At 49.4% G+C, this 19033-nt stretch overlaps 1 protein-coding gene across 1 annotated transcript in view; it reads right to left on the bottom strand.

Annotated features, from left to right (window-relative positions):
• Positions 1–19033, bottom strand: part of Tll2 (tolloid-like 2) — a 115911-nt gene that overhangs the window by 17381 nt on the left and 79497 nt on the right. Inside the window, 5 exon segments of the mRNA NM_001191898.3 lie at positions 4095–4290; positions 5371–5516; positions 6124–6240; positions 13338–13440; positions 17784–17899. Coding sequence (NP_001178827.1) covers positions 4095–4290; positions 5371–5516; positions 6124–6240; positions 13338–13440; positions 17784–17899 — 678 coding nt within the window.

Consider the following 19033-nt stretch of genomic DNA (forward strand, 5'->3'; position numbering starts at 1 on the left):
TAGTGTGCTTATGGCATTAACAGCACTGAGTAGGATGCTATGAGCTCTGGCCGTGGACAGAACACAGGAGGCACTGGAGAATCCCTCAGGAGATGTTAGCTCACAAGCCACTGAAGTCAGGAAAACCCTTAGCACTGCCCATCTCCAAGATGAGAATTAGAAATAACAGGAAAACCATTTCGTTGTCAGGCTACGGAATGTCTGTCCATGATAGAGAGCACACAGGGTGTGCTTTGCCTCTGCCAGAAGAGTCTAATGAAGAGACTGCTCAATAAAAATGCAAAGTGGGCAGGGCAGGAAGGGGATCGCCAATCCATGGCACCGAGGGATGTAGAAGCAGAGGAAGTAGGAAGCTCTTGTTGGGCAAACCTTGAAAGAATGGATTGCCGAGGAAATAAAAGAAGTCAGAATGGCCAAGAGTTGGGAACAGCCTGAAAAGATGTAGCCAAGCTCACCACGATGGGCAGGACTCCTTTAAAATATCCTTGATGGGTAGCTTCTCAGACCCAGGCCAACTGTTTCTCAGAGGCTTTTTTTGGGTGGTTTAGCTCCTCAAACTCTCAGCTCCTTGGTCCTCCACAAATGCAACGCCCTCTCTGTTATTTGGCCACCTCTGTTTCCCTCTTACAACTCAAGTGCAGCCACGTTCTGCCTCCTTCCTTGTCTGTTCTGCACACATTCCGTATCAGTTTGATTGTCCTTCTCCAGGGAGACAACAGCTTGTCAATACCCCAGCGTTGCCCCGAGTGGAGAGCACACAGAGTAACTCTGAGTGTCAGGTGTTCTTGGGCTCAACAATGACTGAAATGAGGTGGTCACTGGGTGCCAAAAGATGCTGTAGGCAGGGACGTGAAGTTGTCCGTGGCCATTAATAAATGCAGTCCTAGGCATGTTGAAACAGTGTTCAAGTAATCATTTCCTCATTGTGTTGAAATATGCAAAACACTTTCTTAGGCATCTAAAATTTTTCCAGAAATTTTGGAATAAGGGAAATATATAAGATAATATGGAGCAGTAGAAAGAGTCCCAGCTTCCAGGTGAGCTGGGTCAGGTTGGACCGATGGATATGATCCAATCACATGGATTTGAATGCTGGTCGTTTGGCTTCTCTGAGCCTTCCTCTACTTTTAAAAGGACAAGAACATCCTTGGCTTTTGTGGTAATAGAAAATTATGCCCAAAAAGGACTTGGTATATGGTCAGTGTGCAGAGTGGTCACTTCAGACAACTCTGGGGCAGTTTCTGCACCTCGGGGAGTTGGAAAGACAATGGTGGGAAGGATAGAGGAGAAACAACCTGGGCAAAAGGGCAGTGGGCAAGAGGCGAGGAGAAAGGCAAGGGCAGGTGAAGGGAGGGACTGCAAGGATGGCTCAGTGAAGAAGGACAGACAGGAGGGTGCAGCAGGTCCGAGAAACGGACCAGAGAGCAGTGGAAACTTAGAAGAGATTCCATGAGAAAGGACAAAGATAAATAGAGACCCAAGAGAAAGGAAAAGGAGGCCCTGATGCCAGGAGATGTGGTTGTGGGCAGGGCACAGAGCCAAGAAAGAGGGGATCACCATATCTCAGCCTAGTTATTACCAGATGGAGGGAGAGAAGATAGTGGAATGGACTTAAAGCCAAGGAAGCTCCATTCTGGCAGAGACAAAGGGATAGTTAGCCAGGGAGCTGGAGAAAAGCTCTGAGAGCAGTGGACTGTGTTGCTGTCTGTGGCCCCGGGCCATTGTCAGTAAGTGGCAGGCAAGTGGGCACCATTCCTGCCAGGGTCTGGATAGCTACATGGCCTGCACAGTGGCACCTGTGCCAAGCCCACTGGCTCATGCTCCTTCCAAACAGGGCACAACTAAGGAGATCTAGGAGCATGGAGGTAGCTAGGGACACAGCTCTGGCTTTTTCCCATCCTCTCGGCATGCAGGAAAAGAAGAGGCCATTCTGTGGCCCAGTAATGGGACCCAGAAAAGATCTTAAAGGAATTTCAGAGAGAGTTCAGGGAAGTTAGAGCACACTCCAGGGCTTTCAAGAAAGACCTTGAAGAAAGCCTCCCCCACCCAGCATCCCCTATGGTTCCTCTGCACTGGAATGATAGTGTGTAGAGATTCAAGATGGTTGTCACAACCCTTGGACTAGCCAAGCCTTGAATGCCACCATCCTCTCTTGAAATAAGCAGAAGTGTAAGGCTCTGCCTGCTGCCTAGCCAATTGGCTCTGAGAAGGGCTGCCATCTGGCACTAGGAGATCAGTGTTGAGGCCAGCTGGCACCCCAGCCAGTGTTATGGGCCAGCCGGGCCCCAGGCAAAGGCTGTTGCCAACTGGCACCAAGGGACTCTGGCTCATCCCAGCTCTGCCACAGGCTTTGTGGTTAAGTTTCCAGTTCCCTCCTTCTGGCAAAGGCACATGAGCCAGATACTGCGCTCTGAGGCATCCTACTATGGCCTCGAAAGTCAGGAAACTGGGTGTTAAGATTTTCCCTCCACCCGGCATACCACAAAAGGGAACAGTAATCCCACAACTCACATGAAACTCAAGAGCTTACAAAGCGTCTCCAAGCCATTGTTTCACAACTCAACATGCTTCCTTCTTTCTGTTCTACAAGGGAAACCGGGGCTTCGTTAATGAAACGGGGCTGCCTAGCAGGGTGGTATGTCCTGAAGTCAGTTCTCCTGGTGTCAACTCTTCAAGGAGAACCCAGGAAGAAGTACTTAAGAAGAGGCAGGGCCAGGCACCGTGGCTCACATCTGGAATTGGAGCATTCAGAAGATGAGACTTGAGAATGCCCAGGAGTCCCAGTGAGCTACAGGCCAGTCTGGATTACGGTATGATATCCTCTCTCAGAAGCTAAAATGATACAATAAAAAGGAGGCATGAGGAAGATGGGGTGGATTGGGATATTTGTCTCTCACAGCCAGGAGACATGGGAGAGGAGGGAAGGGAAGAAACAGGTTTCCCTGACATGGGTATGGGTGGCTTCCATAATGAAGAAGCCATGAGGGAGCTGCAGGAACCCCTTATCTCTACCCCCTATGCTCCTGGGGACCCAGCCACAGTGTTCCAGGCCTGGGGAATACTCCTGTGTCCTTCTTAGGAGTGGTGCACCCTGTGGAGGTCCTGAATGCCCTTTCAGAGAAAATATGGAAACCCCTCCTTACGCTAAATGACCTTTGTGGGTCTACTTCTATCAGAGCTATTTGGTCTCTTACTGCCCTCCCACCACACTCTCTTGGGCACCAGCATGCAGGATGGGAGACAATGTTTTTGGAGCAGAAGACCTGGGGTGCTTCTCTGGCCCACACCTAGGAGGGTCAGGCAAGGTTGTAGAGGGTCTGGGATCTGGTGTCAGACATGGGTTAGATCCTTAATCTGCTGCTCATGTCCAAGAGCGACCCTGAGCAACCTTTCTCAGGGCTGGCCAATGTAACCCAAACCTCACTGAAAGGGTTATCACAGAAACAAAATGATATCAGGTAAAGCGAGTGTCTTGCACAGGTTCTGGGATGCAGTGAGCGCTCAGTTAACAAAGCTTGTGTTGTTATTAAATCAGGGTTTCACTACACATAGTTTGACCTGGTAAAATCGCCAGGCCTTGAAGGCTGGCCTCAGTAGGTAAAGGGCTTGCTGTGTAAGTGAGAGGACCTGGGTTCAAATCCCCAGCATCCACATAAATGCCAGGTGGGCATGACAGCCTTCTTGTAATTCCAGCATCATAAGGCAGAAGGATCCTTGGAGCAAGCTGACTAGCTAGGTTAGCCGAAATGAGAGACCCTGTACCAAGAGATAAGATAGAATGTGTTTGAGAGAGACTCCTAAGGTCACCCTCAGGCCTTCCCATACATGTGCGCACACACACCCTTCAAAAAGAATTGCTAACTCTCACTTCCCTGAATAGAACAATTTCCTTGCAGAAGCCAAGTGGAGTCTGTTTCTCACAGGTATGACCCCCACAGGGAGGGCCCTATCAGCCATTGAAAAGGAGCAGCTTCCTCCCAGCAGGAGGTTGCTTGCTGCTAAGGTCTCACTCATATAGGTTTTGGAATTCTTACACTGGGGAAAGCAATACTTCTTCCCAGGAATAAACACAGGAACAGACTGCTGAGCCCTACCCTTGAAGAAACTGGCTGCAAAGCCTGCTTTATTGATGGAGCCGTCCGACACAAACTTCACCCATAGTCGGTTGGCACTGGATTTCACAGCCTCTGGCTTCTCGTAGCCACAGAAATGGCCAATCAGGGCGCTCTCCTCTGTGGGACCGTCTCGGATTTCCAGATAGTCATATGCACAACTGTCATGTCTTTCAATCTGAAGAGAAAGAGAGGCCATGAGGGTGACATTGGCTTGCTTGGTTTAGAGGTTTGTTTGTTTGTTTGTTTTTAACTCAGAATCATAACCTAACCATTGCTCTCAAATCTAGCCAGGCTGAGTCCATTCTCAGTCTGTCCAATCTATCTCTGTTGCAAAAGTCAAGATGAATCAGGCTTGAGGAGGTTTTAAGAGAAACAAGGAAGATGGGCTTGAAATGGAGTTTTAGCTTTCTGTTTTTAACCGAAAGTGGAAAGTTGTGTGTGTGTGTGAGTGTGTGTGTGTGTGTGTGTGTGTGTATGTGTCTGTGTGTGTGTGTGTGTGTGTGTGTGAGAGAGAGAGAGAGAGAGAGAGAGAGAGAGAGAGAGAGAGAGGGAATGTATGTATGTGTCTGTCTGTGTGTACTTGTCTCTCTGTGTCTCTGTGTCTATGTGTCTGTCACTGTATGTGTATGTGTATCTGTCTATGTGTATATGTGTCTGTGTGTGGTGTGTGGTGTGTGTGTGTGTGTGTGTGTGTGTGTGTGTGTAGGCCAGAAGTAAACACACTTTGGGTATTGTTCCTCAGAAGACACCTACTTTGTTTTTTTGGTTTTTTTTTTTTCTTTTTTCTTTTTTTTGGAGCTGGGAACCGAACCCAGGGCCTTGCACTTGCTAGACAAGTGCTCTACCACTGAGCTAAATCCCCAACCCTTGAGCTAAATCCCCAACCCACCTACTTTGTTTTTTGAGACAGGTTTTATCACCAGTTAAGCTGGCTGGCTGGCTGTCAGCAAGACCCAGGAGTCTGCATGGCTTCCCAACCCTAAGGTTACAAGGTAACAGGGGTACTTGGGATTGAACGCAGAACCTTGTCTTGTCTAGGCCAAGACAAGAAAACACGTCACTGAGCCATCTCCCCAGACCCCACCCTCAATCCCTTCTGTTTGTTTTTTCGGTTGGTCCAGTCTGGCCTAAAACTCACTTTCCTCCTGCCTTGCCCTTCTGAGTGTGGGGTTACTGTAAGAACCTGTCTTTATAGAGCAGAGAGTACGAAGCAGACATCAGTACACACTCTGGGAAACACCTGAGCAGAGCTCACCTCAAAGGACTGGAAGGTAAGCCCCACATGAAACCCGTCTGCTACTGTGATTCTCCACACACATTCCTTGGAAGGCCTGTAGTCGTCAGGGTAGTTGGGAGATTGAATCTGGCCCGCATCTTTAGTTATGTCTCCCCCACACATGGCTTTAGAGAGAACACAAGGGAAAAAAAGGGCCCTTGAGCACATCTTACGAACACAGGTGAATGGCTACTTATCACCACAAGATGGCTCCAAGAGCCAGCATTTTCCTCTGGGTCTCGCAAAACTGGCCTTGGGAAAGTTGAGTTTTAACTTTGGGTACCCAGAGAAAATTTGGATTTGGTGACTCAAGGCAAAGTGGGATCCCACTATGTCTCCGGTTCTATTCCTTTCTGAGAGGAGAGAATTAAGACACACAGAAGCTGCCCTACAGTGATTTCACAGCCCTTCTCTTACATGAAATGGGACATCTGGGCTTGAGCTCATTCAGGTGGCCAGGGGCCACTGCCATCTCTCCAGGACTCTATACCCTGATACCTCTCATTCCCCAGCTGGACTGACAGGAGAGCTCACTGAGCTTGTGACAATAGCAGAGCTCAGCACACTTGCCCTTCCAAGTGTGACAGAGGGAGTGTGCAGTCCTCAGCTCAGACCCTATCGAGTTTGATCCTCTAGCAAGGTGCCCCAACCACCTAGGAGGGAAGCAGGCTGTGCTCCAGGGACAGATGCTTGTCAGTGGCCGCCTGCCTGACTGCTTTACCAAGAACAAACCTTCATAGACAGCGAAGAAGCCCTTGCCCAGGATGCTGCTGCTACTACGGAATTCCACCCACAGCCGGCTGTCCGAGGAGACGAGGGGCTCAGGAACCTTATCGCCGCAAAACCTCCCTGGAAAGAGAAAACACAGTCAGGACACCGGTGGACATTGGGTTCACCTCACCAGAGCCTGAGGGGAAGACGAAAAGCAGGCAATGACTCTCAAAGTGACAGCTGATCCTGCAGACCACAGAGGAGCAGATATGGGCTCGAGAATGGTACATCCGTGAGCCCGTGAAGGTCAAGTCTGGATTCCAGGCACTCAAAGCACAAGATAGAGCGCAGGTACCTTCCCCGCCACGTGGGTCCTGTGGCACATCTTGTGGTCCCAGCGGTAGAGAGATGGTTCTGAGCTATCGAAGATGGTTGTTTGTTTGTTTGTTTGCTTGCTGGCTTTGCCTGACAGTTCTGAAGACAGCACACCCTTCCCTTTGAGGAACTGGGCACTCTGCTCCCCTTACCTCAGGAAGTAGGGCCAGAGACCAAGAAACTAAAGCTTTCTTGCATTTGAATTAATTCAAGGCCAAATGCGACACTGAAGGCTCTGGGTTGAAGAAGAGTGGGTTTTCCAGACTGATGGTGCCGAGAGACCCAGAGAGGGAGAAAGAGGGACTGGGATGAAGAACTTTGGAGGGATGCTTCGCTATGGAGCCCCTTAAGGACTGACTCCATGTCCTCTTCCTCCAAGCTAAGACTATGGCTCTGGCAGGATGATAAAGGCCACAAGGAGACGTAAAGATCTGGGAGAACAGGAAACTGTCCCCTGTTCTCTCTGGGTCCAGTACGGAAATGTCTGTGTAGTTTGCCCAGACCTTTGCCCATGTCACAGCCATGCAAAGTCCCCCATGCCTGAGGTGACACAGAGTCATGACTACCGACTGCTGAGCAGGTATGGAGGCAACTTCCCCACAGTTCACAGGCCTGGCATAGCCGTAGAGTATCTCACAAGCTTGGAGGAAGGTCCACTTGGACTTGGGTGTCACCTGAGCTGCCTCAAGTTGAGACAGTAAGGAAACGACAGCCACTGATCCTCTCAGCTCAAGGCCAGGGTCTCACTATGTAGCCCAGGCTGGCATTATAGTCTCTAAGTAGCCCAGGCTGGCCTCAAACTTGCTGGATCCTCCTGTCTTAGCCTCGCAAGAGCTGGAATTACAAACATGTGACATTATAACCAGCTCTTTAACCATTAGTGCATGGAAAGCCCTGGTAAGGGCACTCGACACCACAATTATGTTTTATTCTTCTGAGAAAAAATGGAAAGGCATATGGCTGAGAAGAATTGGCACCACCATGGCCTTCTCCAGATGGTCAGCTCTGGTTCGTAGTCTTTGAGGAAAAACAGAGTTGAGGGCTGCCAGTCAGATCTACTTCCTCCTGGTCTGGCCTCCTGGTTCCAGCCATTTGGATTTGGTGGTCTTCCTATTCGGTGAAATAAATTTTTTGCCAAGACTCTGGCAAGGAAAAATTTCCAACTGGAAGGGCTGGGGAAATGGCTCTGTGTAAGTATGCAGATTTAAGTTTGTTCCCCAGAAGCCATGTAAGAAAGCTGGGCATGGTGGTGTCTTCTTATAATACTCACACTAGAGAGGCGGAGTCTCACTGGCTAGCCAGCCTGAAGGTGGGTCCTATCTGAAGAACGACTCCCAGTGGGGGGTGCGACCTACAAATGCACACATGCTCCTGCACACATGGTCACCCACCCCCACACACATGCATTCACACACTCAAATTAAAAACTGATTTGGAGGCCTATACACTTTGGGAATGGCATCTAAGGTATGGCCGATTACTGCAATGAGTTTTTAGAAAACAACGTAAACCTGAGGGAGCACCACCTTAGGTATGAGGGAGCACCATGTTGAACACGAGGGAGCACTGTGCAGCCAGACCGCAGCAGCCTTAAGCAAGACTCCCTCATCAGGTTTCCAGTCTGCTCTCCCTTTAAAACCTCAGCTGCCACAGCCACTGAGCATTGATTTTAAATGGGGGGAGGTATCTACATTGTCACCTATGGACCTACTCAGTGAGAAGACCTGTCATCCCTGTCGCAGGGTGACCCGCCCCGTCCAGCCGGGTAGGTGTATTGTTCTGCCTCGGCAAATACCCCACACCTCTCTGTAATTCTTAGCTGACCTCTCAGCCTTTGTCTTGCCAGCATAGAAGCTGTAATCAAAGTCCCCCTTTGTCACCTATCGTGTCTGTGTAAGATCTGTCTGCAGCGTTTCACATGGAATGTCTCACTTCGTCCTCACTGGCTATGGTTTGGACCTTAAACGCACCCAGAAAGCCCCTGGGTTGAAGGTCAGGGCCCCAGTGCTCAGTGGTCTGGGCCCCAGTGCTCAGTGGTCATATTTGATCATTGGTGGGGGCGAGGGGGAGTCTGCATCTGGAAGTCTCTGACCTTATCAATGGATTAATCCATTCATTGATAGACTCATAGCTTAGGGGCTATTTAGAGGTGGAGGAAACCAGATCAATGGAGGCGTTTCCTCAAAGGATATCCTCTCCTTGCCCCATACCCTCATATCACCATGAAGTACCAGCAACGTTTTTCCCCCTGCCAGGTGCTTCTGGCCTTGTCACCAAACTGAAAGCAATCAGGTCAAGTGATTATGGACTGAAACCACGAGCTCAGAAAACCCTTTCTCTTCCAGATTAATCCCCCTTGGGTATTTTGTCACAGCCAGGCAAATCTGACACAGACACACTGCTGCCCCCTGAATCAGGTACTGTTTTTTATCCCCATTTCACAGATGAGAAAAGTGAGGCTGAGAGGAGCACTTGCCTCAGAGTTGGAGGTGAAAACAAGATTTGAAGCTTGGCAGTTTGAGATCCAGACTTTTGGGGCCACTATCACCTCCACCATCACCACCAACAACAAAAGGAGCTGGGGTTTGGTTCTGAACACGGCACAGTTTTGGATACGACACCAAATGTGCTTTCTGGGAATGAAAGCGCCATGTTCCCTTCCTAGCTCAGAAGATGAGCACAAATGGAGATCGCTAAGCACATTTGTGCTGGTGCCAGGCTTGGCTGTTGGCCTAGGCTATCATTTCTGTTCATTTGGGAAGCTTCCCTTGCCCAGGGAGCCTCCGTAGTGGGGCCACGCGACTCGATGGGCCAGCCTGACCTTTCTGAACCCCCCTCCCGTTTCAAGGAAACAGGATAAGGGGCTTTTGTGTATGTTATGGAAACACTGAATGCTAAGGCAGTTCTGCAGACAAAGATACGGTGCTTGGGGCTGCTTCCTCTAATAGCAACGGGGAGGGGAAGGACATTGTTTAAGGTTACTGACTGGCACCCCCCAAGCCCCTACACATGCCCTGTTAAAGGTAAGTGGCCCCTGGCATGGAAACCCCATCTGTGATCTTTAACCAACTGTCAAATATTCTCATCTGTAATTTTCTTCTGAACCCAGTTAGCGCAAACCTGGGTCACAAACAGCCTCCCTCGGAAGAGCCGGGGTCAGGCTGGAGGGAAATGGGCATGGAGAGGTGTCAGTTCCTGGACTCAAATCTGGTTCCTGGGTTTAGAGGCATTTAATAAGGATATCAAGAAGGGGAGATGCAGATGAGGACACTCCAAGTGGGCTCTGCGGGGAGTCATAAAGGGTCCATTCATAAAAAGTTATGCCCGCATTATGCCTGGATTTTCGCACACTGCCCTGGGAAAGAAAATGCAATGCAGAGGTTTTCAGAGCAAAGACGCCTACTTCACAATCCGCCCTAATCCACTCTCCCTCCTGCCAAAGGGGCCTTGACCTGCCTCCTCCCAGCAGATTTCATGGCACTGACCCCTCCCAGGGACCAGCTTAGCCAACACAATGCACTGGTTCCAAACACAAAAATTCACTAACGACTGCATTTGGAAACATCAGAGCAGACCAAATAGTTGGCAAAGGAGGGCGGGGGCAAATGAAGAGTGATGGTTCCAGGCACCTGGCCATGCCTTGGCTGCAACGCTGTGTGTATGAGAGCGTGCACATGTGCACTCAAGCACACACACACACACACGCACACACACACACACACACACACACGCACACACACGCACATGCACATGTATGCGCAAACACAGAGAGAGAGAGACAGAGACAGAGACAGAGACACACAAAGACAGAGAGAAGGAGAGAGACAGAGACAGACAGAGTGACAGAGACAGAGAGCGCGAGAAACAGAGATAAGAGAGAGACAGAGACAGAAGGACGGAGAGACACAGAGAGCAATAATTCAGGTAAAATATGAGCAACCCCCCCTCCCAAATCAACTCAAGCCATCGCCATCGCTAATAAACTGCCAGACCACACAAGTCCCGTTCCAGCACTGAGCACAGCAGAGACACCAGGATCCCTACTGAGAAAATTCCCACTTGCCATTTGAGCACAGTGAATGCCTGGAAACCAGCCCGTGTCCACTCTCCGGAACGTGTCTTGGCCTCTCTGGGAAATTTGGCTCCTTCTTCCCATGGCTTTAGTCTAACCCATTCCTGGGTGTAGGGCTGCCAACCTGGGCTAGTGGAAATTCAGGAAGCCTGGTTAACGTTGACTCCCAGATAAACAACACGTGGGCTGTTTCACCTGACAACATGGGAGGGAAGGACTGTAAAAATTTAGCAGTCACCTGTCCCCTTCACCAGCACATTGGAATTCTGGTTTGACTTCAGTCACTAGCTAGCTGTGAGACCTTAGTATGTGCAAGACGCTTGGCTTTCCTGTGCCGTGAGGGGTTCAGTGACTTGAAGGTATCTGTCAGGTCGAGGGTCTGCGATTCCTTGGACTGATGAAGCTCTTCCCACATGGCTTTTGTATTGTGGAGAATCTGAACAGCGGACAGGTGCACAAGACACAGCGTAATGCTGCCCTCCACCTGCACTCCTCCTTCCTTGGAGGCCACCTGTCCATCCCTTGGTGAGCGTCCTTTCTGTGTGTTGGGTACCAGACAGGACACACAAGAGGTCAGTGCGATCATTCTCTGACCCACTTTTGTGGGATCCTCTTAAGTTGTATTCCAGGAGTCTTACCCAGAGATATTTTCCAGGTAACAGTGGCAGTCAGACAAGTTAAAAAACCCCTGCTCTCAGGAGCCCGGTGGTGGTGCTGGTGCTGGTGCTGGTGCTGGTGCTGGTGCTGGTGCTGGTGGTGGAGGTTGGGATGAGTACGTGTGTGCAGGTGCACTTGCACATGTGTGAGGATGTTGTATCCAGGTACAATGGAGGCCAGAGATCAACATCATGTGTCTTCCTGACTCTCCACCATAGTTTTTGAGAACAGGGTCTCTTGCTGAATCTGGACCTCACTGGTTCAACTAAGCTGGCTGGCTAGAGGGTTCCAGGGACCCACCCATTTCCACAACTACCCCCTAGTACTGAAACACAGACATACACTGCAGTGCCTGGTTTTAATGTGGGTGCTAGGGATCCAAACTTTGGTCCTTACCCTCGTGCAAAAAGCACTTTCCTCGCCAAGTCATCTCCCTGCCCTGCACCCTGCCAGTTTGGCACACCTGACCAGTGCTGCCTGTGACCTACATCTCTGACTGTTACTTCCACATCTGTTCATCTTAGGCCAGAAACAGAACCCAGTGCAGACAAGCTCCGCCCTGTTTTGGGCAGTATAACCACTTGTCTATGCTCACATTCCTATGCATACTTCTGGGGAGATCTTGCCTTGTGTATCTGGACTATGAACCATCTGACGGTTTTTTTCCCAGTGATGGCATGCAGACCTAGCTGCTCCTAGCACTTTGGAGCTTCTAAGGACACAAATTCCCACCTGTCTCTACCCTTGGGAAATTAAACTCACATCTTCCTAGATCCAGGCACTTGTGGGCTATCCCCACTGATAGCTGAAGGCTAGAGATTATGCACAGAGAAGGCTACAGGTGCCCTAGAGTCTACCTTGCCTGGTGCAACTGTCTCCCAGGTCCCCCAGGATCTAACACAACACCGGGGCTTTCTCTCACGTCACCACCTGCAGCTAACTGCCCGGCAACGGCTCCTTCCCGGGTTCATCATTGTCAGCACAGCAAGTGTGGCTTTTCCACTCCCATGAAGGGATACAGGGCACCGAGTCACCACCAAAACCTTGGACTTGACCAGACCAGGAGGCCGTTGTTCAGATGGTCCTAGCAATAAGGACACTGTACGCTCGACTGCAGCTCTTCTGTCTGCCTCTCTGTTGGTCTGTTTCTCCCTGCAGGTCCGTTATAGCTGTCTTCCTCGGACCAACGAGTCCCAGAGTCGGCTCCCCAAACCCAAGACCACTGATTCTAGGCAGTATTAATCTCCCCTGATCACCTAGAGAAATCTATCTTGAGAAACCTTTCTCTTTACAGTGTCTTCCTGTGGCCTTTCCCTCAAAGATCCAAGTTTCCTTTGGTGGAGGAGTCTGTACTTCTGTCTATTCCACAGAAGTCATACCTGCCCATTAAAAACTCTGGAAGTGAAAGCCAGGCCAAGAACAGAACAGAAACATTTAAGAAAAAGCCTCTAAAACAGCCACCAGGGGTTATTTACATCTCTAATGTTATTTGAGATCTATATCCTACATCATAAAATGGTTCCTCGCAGCTGGGTTCAGCCCGCGCAAGGGTTTAAGTAATGTCATTTTGACAATTTAAGACAGCGCAGCTGTGCATCTAACTTTATCAAACCAGTCCCATTCCGCTCACCTCTGCCTGTGACAGCCGCTAACTGCAATTCCTGCGTTATACACATCTTTCTGTACATGGATGTGTTTGAAATCATTCTATTTACCCTACTCTGTAACATTCTTTTTCGCAGGTTAGAGTACTGGGGGAAAATCTCTCTGTATCAATACACACACTCCCTTCCAATTTTCTTTTTATCGGATGGGAATTTTCCGTTGAAAAGGTGTGTCACGAATCACTCGGCGAAGCCCTGCTGCTGAACTTCAAATTCTCTGACTCTTCCTGCTTCCGTGCACCTCCCCGTTGCTAGAGCTTTGCACGCTTCCTTAATCAGTTCCCTAGGAGAAATTCCAAGGACTGGAACTGCCGGGTCATAAGGCACTGACAGTTTTTTAAAAACCTTTTTAACACGTGTGGTCAAATGGAATGGTTAGAGTTTTACAATGACAAGAGGGCCCGAAAGGAAGAGCCTCCCGGACAACACACCCTATCTCTCACTCTGACGGCTGAAGGTCCACTCACCCAACAGGGGGGCCTTTCTCCAGTAACCATCCCGGATCTCCACGTAATCGTACCAGCACAAGCGGCTCTTAAACAAATCCATGGAGGTGAAATTTAGGATGATCTGTAAAGAATTACCATAAAGTAGGGTTGAACAACAAAGCCAGCAGAGTTCTGAACGGCGCATCTTACAAGCCGATGTTCTCATGTTACCCCTTAGCATACAGAGCCCTCGGACCGCAGTAGGAACATCTTCCCAAAACACACACACGCAGGAAGTCTCCTGACATAAAATAATAAACCTTAGGTGGAGTGGGGAGTAAACAGAGGGAGATGGGCCCTTTAGTTCTGTCTGGGGAGTCTCTTGAGCTTTTGAAGTCGGTGAGGTGGTTTACAGAAAGCAAGATGCGGTTAAAGATAGGCAGGGGCAAGGTGAGACTAGGGATTTGGGAGGAGGTAGAGAGGTCAGCGAGGTTCAGAGATACGGAAGGATCTTGTAACATCATCAATCATTCCAGACGGTCTGGGGTTAGCTCAAGTGCAACTGAGGGCGGCTGCGATCCGCGTCCCTCAGCCAGGACCTCTCATTCCTGAAGTGATACCATCTCCGAGAGCCTTCCTGAACTCGGTCCACCCATTCAGCCCTGTCATCTTATTCTTACTGATTGTCCGCCTACTGTGTGTTACTGATCTAGTTCTCCTCCATGTCCCCTTCTAACGGCTACTGTTGGCGTGATCCCCAGACTACCCAGCCTTCCACAGCTTGAATCTCAGGTTTTGCAGAAACTACACACTTAGGAAACCCCTAAAGAAATCCCTATACCCTTATCTTTAAGTCCAGCCTTGTTTTCTAAACTCTCTTGTTTTCTAAGCTAACCTCTGTCTCTTTCTCAGTGCTCCACCGGTTACAAATGCCCTCACCCGGCCCAGGTAAGTATCGCATTCCTAGTCCGCGTTCGGGTGAAACCACATGATATTTGACCTTCAGGAATCCCCATTCTCTCTCCCTCTTTGGGGTGTCTAATCAGATAGATCTGGGCTCACACCTCAGCTCCGCCCCCTCTCGCTCTAGAATCTTGCGAAAGTACTTGATTCCCTCATCTGGAAGACAATGTGCACACCACCAGGTTGTGGAGGAGTCTGTGAGAGAAACAGCATACAGAGTGGCTAGTGCTGTGTCCGGCTGTGTCTGGCGTGCGGGAAGCACTCCATAAGCACACTTCTAAAAGTCAGAATATACACTGAGTGTGCCCTTCGCACACCGCCGCTGACAGTGCATCCCTCACAGGCTTTCTTTCTACCCTGATTGTCACTGAGAGCGCCCACTCCTTCCCCAGGGCCAATCCCATCCAGTGGGATTCCTCCACGGAGACCAGCGGTCTCCTAGGAAATGAAGAATGAATTCTAAAGAGCAACAGATGGGGTTGCGTGTGGCTGTGTGAGTGCCATGGGCGTGTCTCCCAGATGCCTAGGGAGTGAGGAACCCAAGCTGGGCGGCATCTTAAATTGGGGTGTCCCTGGGTTTCCATCAACTCTGCATTCTGCTTGTGATGAGGCGGGGTTCAGGAATGCTTACAGGCTGGTCCCAGAAGAATTCTTTAGTCTCTGCTCTTTTAAGATTACAGTGAGGAAATGTTTAGTAAATCTTCCTTGGAAACACATTCATGGTCTGACTGAGAGGGATAATTACTCAGGCTGATTATTTTAAGTACGTTAGTGAACCGTAAAGACCATCGGGGAAGAGGTGATGAGCGAGAGGTGCTCTGAGAGTCAATCAAGTTTGCTAATTACCAGCAGCGCCGGGGAAGGCTGGCTGACGCAGAAATGGGAATAATTGCAGGAATTTCAACGATGTATATTCTCTGTGCCCCCAGTGAGCACTAATAATTGAGACTTAGTGAAGCTTACACGGTTCAAACATATCACACAGCCCTGCTGTGCAGCACGTCAGTAATGCAGAGGTTACCAAGCCCTCCTCCTCTTCCTCCTCTTCCTCCTCCTCCCCCTCTTCTTCCTCCTCTTCCTCCTCTTCCTCCTCCTCCTCCTGCTTCCTGCCTGTTAGCATCACTAGCAGGCACAGCCATATCCATGAAAAAGGTCTATGTCTTGGGTTCAAGAGGATAACAACGCTGTGTTTGCATATGTGTGCAAGTGTGTGTGTGTGTGTGTGTGTGTTCGTGTGCATGTGTGTGTATGCGTGCGCTCTGTGCACCTATCTATACACACTTATATAGAAGGCAGAGAAAGATGTGGTTTGTCTTCCTCTATTACCCATCCCCTGATTTTCTGGAGACAGGGTCTCTCGCTGAACCAGAAACTTGTCATTCTGGCCATGCTGGTTTGCCAGCAAGCTCTCAGAATCTGCCTGTCTCTGTTCCCCTAGGCTGGATTGCAGGCTCAATAGGCCATGCCTGGCCCTTCATGTGAGTGCTGGGGATTTGAACTTGGATCCTCATGCTTGCACAGCATATACTCTTACCCACTGTGCAGTTTTCCAAGCCCTGACATTGTCTTACTACTTAACTGTGACAGCACCTAAGCACATGTAAATGCATGTGTGTGAGAGCTCTGTCTCCTTTGTGTACCATGACGACAGACCAGTATTCGGGTTCTCAGGGCCTCCATGGTGTGGGCTCCCGTCTCAACTCTCATCAAATTTAGTCACCCTGAGTGAGTGCAATTTTCTACTCTGTGATGAGCAGAGTATCAGCAGCTAGCGGGTGGGGTTGGTACAAGGATGTGATTAATTGACCTACAAAGCTTACTGAGGAAAGACTCCACTGCACAGAAAATGCCTTCAATGGACTGTGGCCGCTGCTCTCTGGTCCTCACATTATACTTAAAGTTATGAAGTAGGAATATCTGTAGGCTGAAAATATCAACTATACCCCACTATCTCTCCTTGTCCAGGCTTGGCTCCACCCTCACACGTCCACACATCCACTTGACAAAGGTTCACTGTGCCACGGCTGTGCCACTCACAGTGGATGCTGTGACCGATGTGGACGATCTCTGTCCTCAGTACGCCTAAGGACTATAAGTGACAGAATACAGTGGTTATGATACTAAGCCATGCTTTGACATGTGTGGTCCTAGAGAGATTTGGGAACACAAGGATATCCCTTCACCTAAGCCCAAAGAAAGAGGGCTAATCAGAGACAAGCTCAAAAGTATCTGGATTCTTCCAATGAAAAGATAAAGACTGGAGAGATGGCTCAGTGGTTAAAAGTCTGAGCTGTTCTAACAGAGGACCCTAGGTCAGTTCCCACCACTCATGTTGGGTGGCTGATAACTGCTTGTAACTTCAGCTCCAGGGGATCTGGGCTCAGGGAATCTGGGTCAGCTTCAGCTCTCTTCTGTACTCCATGGGCACCTGTACACACACACACACACACACACACACACACACACACACATACAAACACACACACACACACATACAAACACACATACACAGACACCCACACATATACAAACACACACACACATGCACACACACACACACACACATACACACACACCACACACACATACACCCTTCAACACATATACATATAATTTACATTTTAAAAAAAATTTAAGAAAAGATAAAGCTCAGAGTTCAAAGCCCCATTCTGTATTTTACTATGTGGTTGGGCCATTTCCCCTCAGATTCTTTGTTCGAAGAATGAACATAACAGTGCCCAGTAGTGGAGCAGAGCAGATCCATCCTTGGATGGAGGAGAAGAAGTTCTGGCCCTGAGCTCAGCTCTAGAGCACAATGAAATCTTCAAAGCCAATGGATACAGAGCTTTCTAAGCCTCTAACATCTTCCAGGGGCCCAGGGCCTTGGCATTCTCCAAGCTCCACTATAAGACATTCCATGGATTCCTTCCTGGATCTGACAGCAGACACAGAAATGGCCAGCCCACCTACCAGAAGGCAGCCATGGGAGCAGCTGCCAGCAAGGTTGGAGTGAATGATGTGGGTTGAACATCAACACAGGTGGAGGGAAAAGGTGGCCACGTTGCCACCTACCAAACCACTACTCTAGTATGTCAACACATTCTAAACTGGACACTTGCCCTCTAGCGTACCCTAACAGTCCAGACAGATAGAGTATGGTTTACCTGACAGCTTGATTCATAACCTATGTAGACACTTAGTACATGCCAGGCCTCCATTTATATGAGTAAGACTGGCTTTGAAGTTATAAAACAGAGAAAGCAGTGCAAACAGGTGTGCTCCTGGCACACAGTAGGTACGCAGAACAGCTGCTACTATTAACAGCACATGGGTTGGGTTCTCCTACTCCACTTGGCTCAGGGTGTCACACTATTCCAGATGGGGGCCCAGCCTACCTTTTAAAGATGATGTTAACTGTTTATGTGTGTGTGTGTGTGTGTGTGTGTGTGTGTGTGTGTGTGCAGTGTGATACCCAGGTATGTGTGCACTGATGTAATCAAAAGAGTTAGTGTCTTCACCTACCTTTTCCCCTGGGGTGACGGAGATCCTCCAGACGCAGTGGGAATAAGAGGGGTAGCCATTTGGGAAACCAGGTGCAGAGAAGTTTCCTGATGTGTCCTGTAGTGTTTCCCCACACGCTGCGCAAGCAAAACGACAACTCTGAGGCAGGCACACACAGGGCTTCCACCCGAGCTACTCTACCCAGGCCTGTGGAGTAAAAAGCCTTTCCCAAGCCAAGCCCTATGAGTGACTGATGGGAGGTGAGCCAAATGAATGGCCATTTTTTCCACCAGGGCAAGCAAAAGTAGCATCTTGGTGCCAAGGGGTAGCGCCCAGAGCTCCTGCCAAAGGCTCTCAGGACTCCGTGTGGCTTGATCTTGGTTCAGATCTCAATGCTCCAGCCATGAGCTGAACCAACCAGGGTCCAGTGAGATCACCTACATCACACCGAATGGGTCCACTCGGGGTTTGTCCCCCACAGAGTGTTCCAAGGATTGTGAAATTGATTCGCTGATTGGTTATGAGAGAGGTTGAGTCCAGAGCCTTGGGCATGCTAGACAAATGCTCTACCACCGAGCTACAGGCCTCCAGTCACACTGGAGCCTTCATGACTGCCTACGACAGCAACCATAGCAGGGAGAGCACAGAAGTATAAGCCAGGAAAGCCGAAAGAAAATATGCTTCGGAACTCCTTTATGCTTTTAGCTTGACCTCGCCTCCTTCCCAATCCTTTTCTTGTTGCTATTAAGAGCTACCAAACAAACAGGAAAGCAGAGAAAAATGCAGGGGTATGGGAAGCTATACTAGGATGGTCTACAGAGTGCTCCGTTTGTCTCTGAAGGTTGCCCAGTAATGGATGAGTCTAGAACATAGAACCTGCATGGGAAAAAAATTACTTCTTCTAGTTCTTCCTTAAAAGAAATGAAGAAAGGGGGAATTCCTGCAGCCTGGGAGCTAAAAAACATTTGTATTTCCTGAATTATGAAGACGGATACCCCCAAAACTATGAAGCCAGTGGCTGGCTGAGTGTCCATGGCTGCATGAGTGGGTAACCATGCAGTTATCCACGAGCTACAGGAACCAGGATCCTTTACACATCTCCTCCCTCTCTTGATGCCGCCTCTGCTTGGCTGTTGCCCTAGCTTGCAGTGACCCCTTGGAGCATCCTTTGCTGCTTTTGGAGCTACAGGAAAGAGTGTGCAGAGGTCTGCCCATCATTCGCCTCAGGAAATCCTGGCTATCGGGGCCTCAGTGTCACATTACAGAACAAC

The sequence above is a fragment of the Rattus norvegicus genome, chromosome 1 (genome assembly GCF_021556685.1).
Source record: "Rattus norvegicus strain SHRSP/BbbUtx chromosome 1, alternate assembly SHRSP_T2T, whole genome shotgun sequence".
Lineage (NCBI taxonomy): Eukaryota > Metazoa > Chordata > Mammalia > Rodentia > Muridae > Rattus > Rattus norvegicus.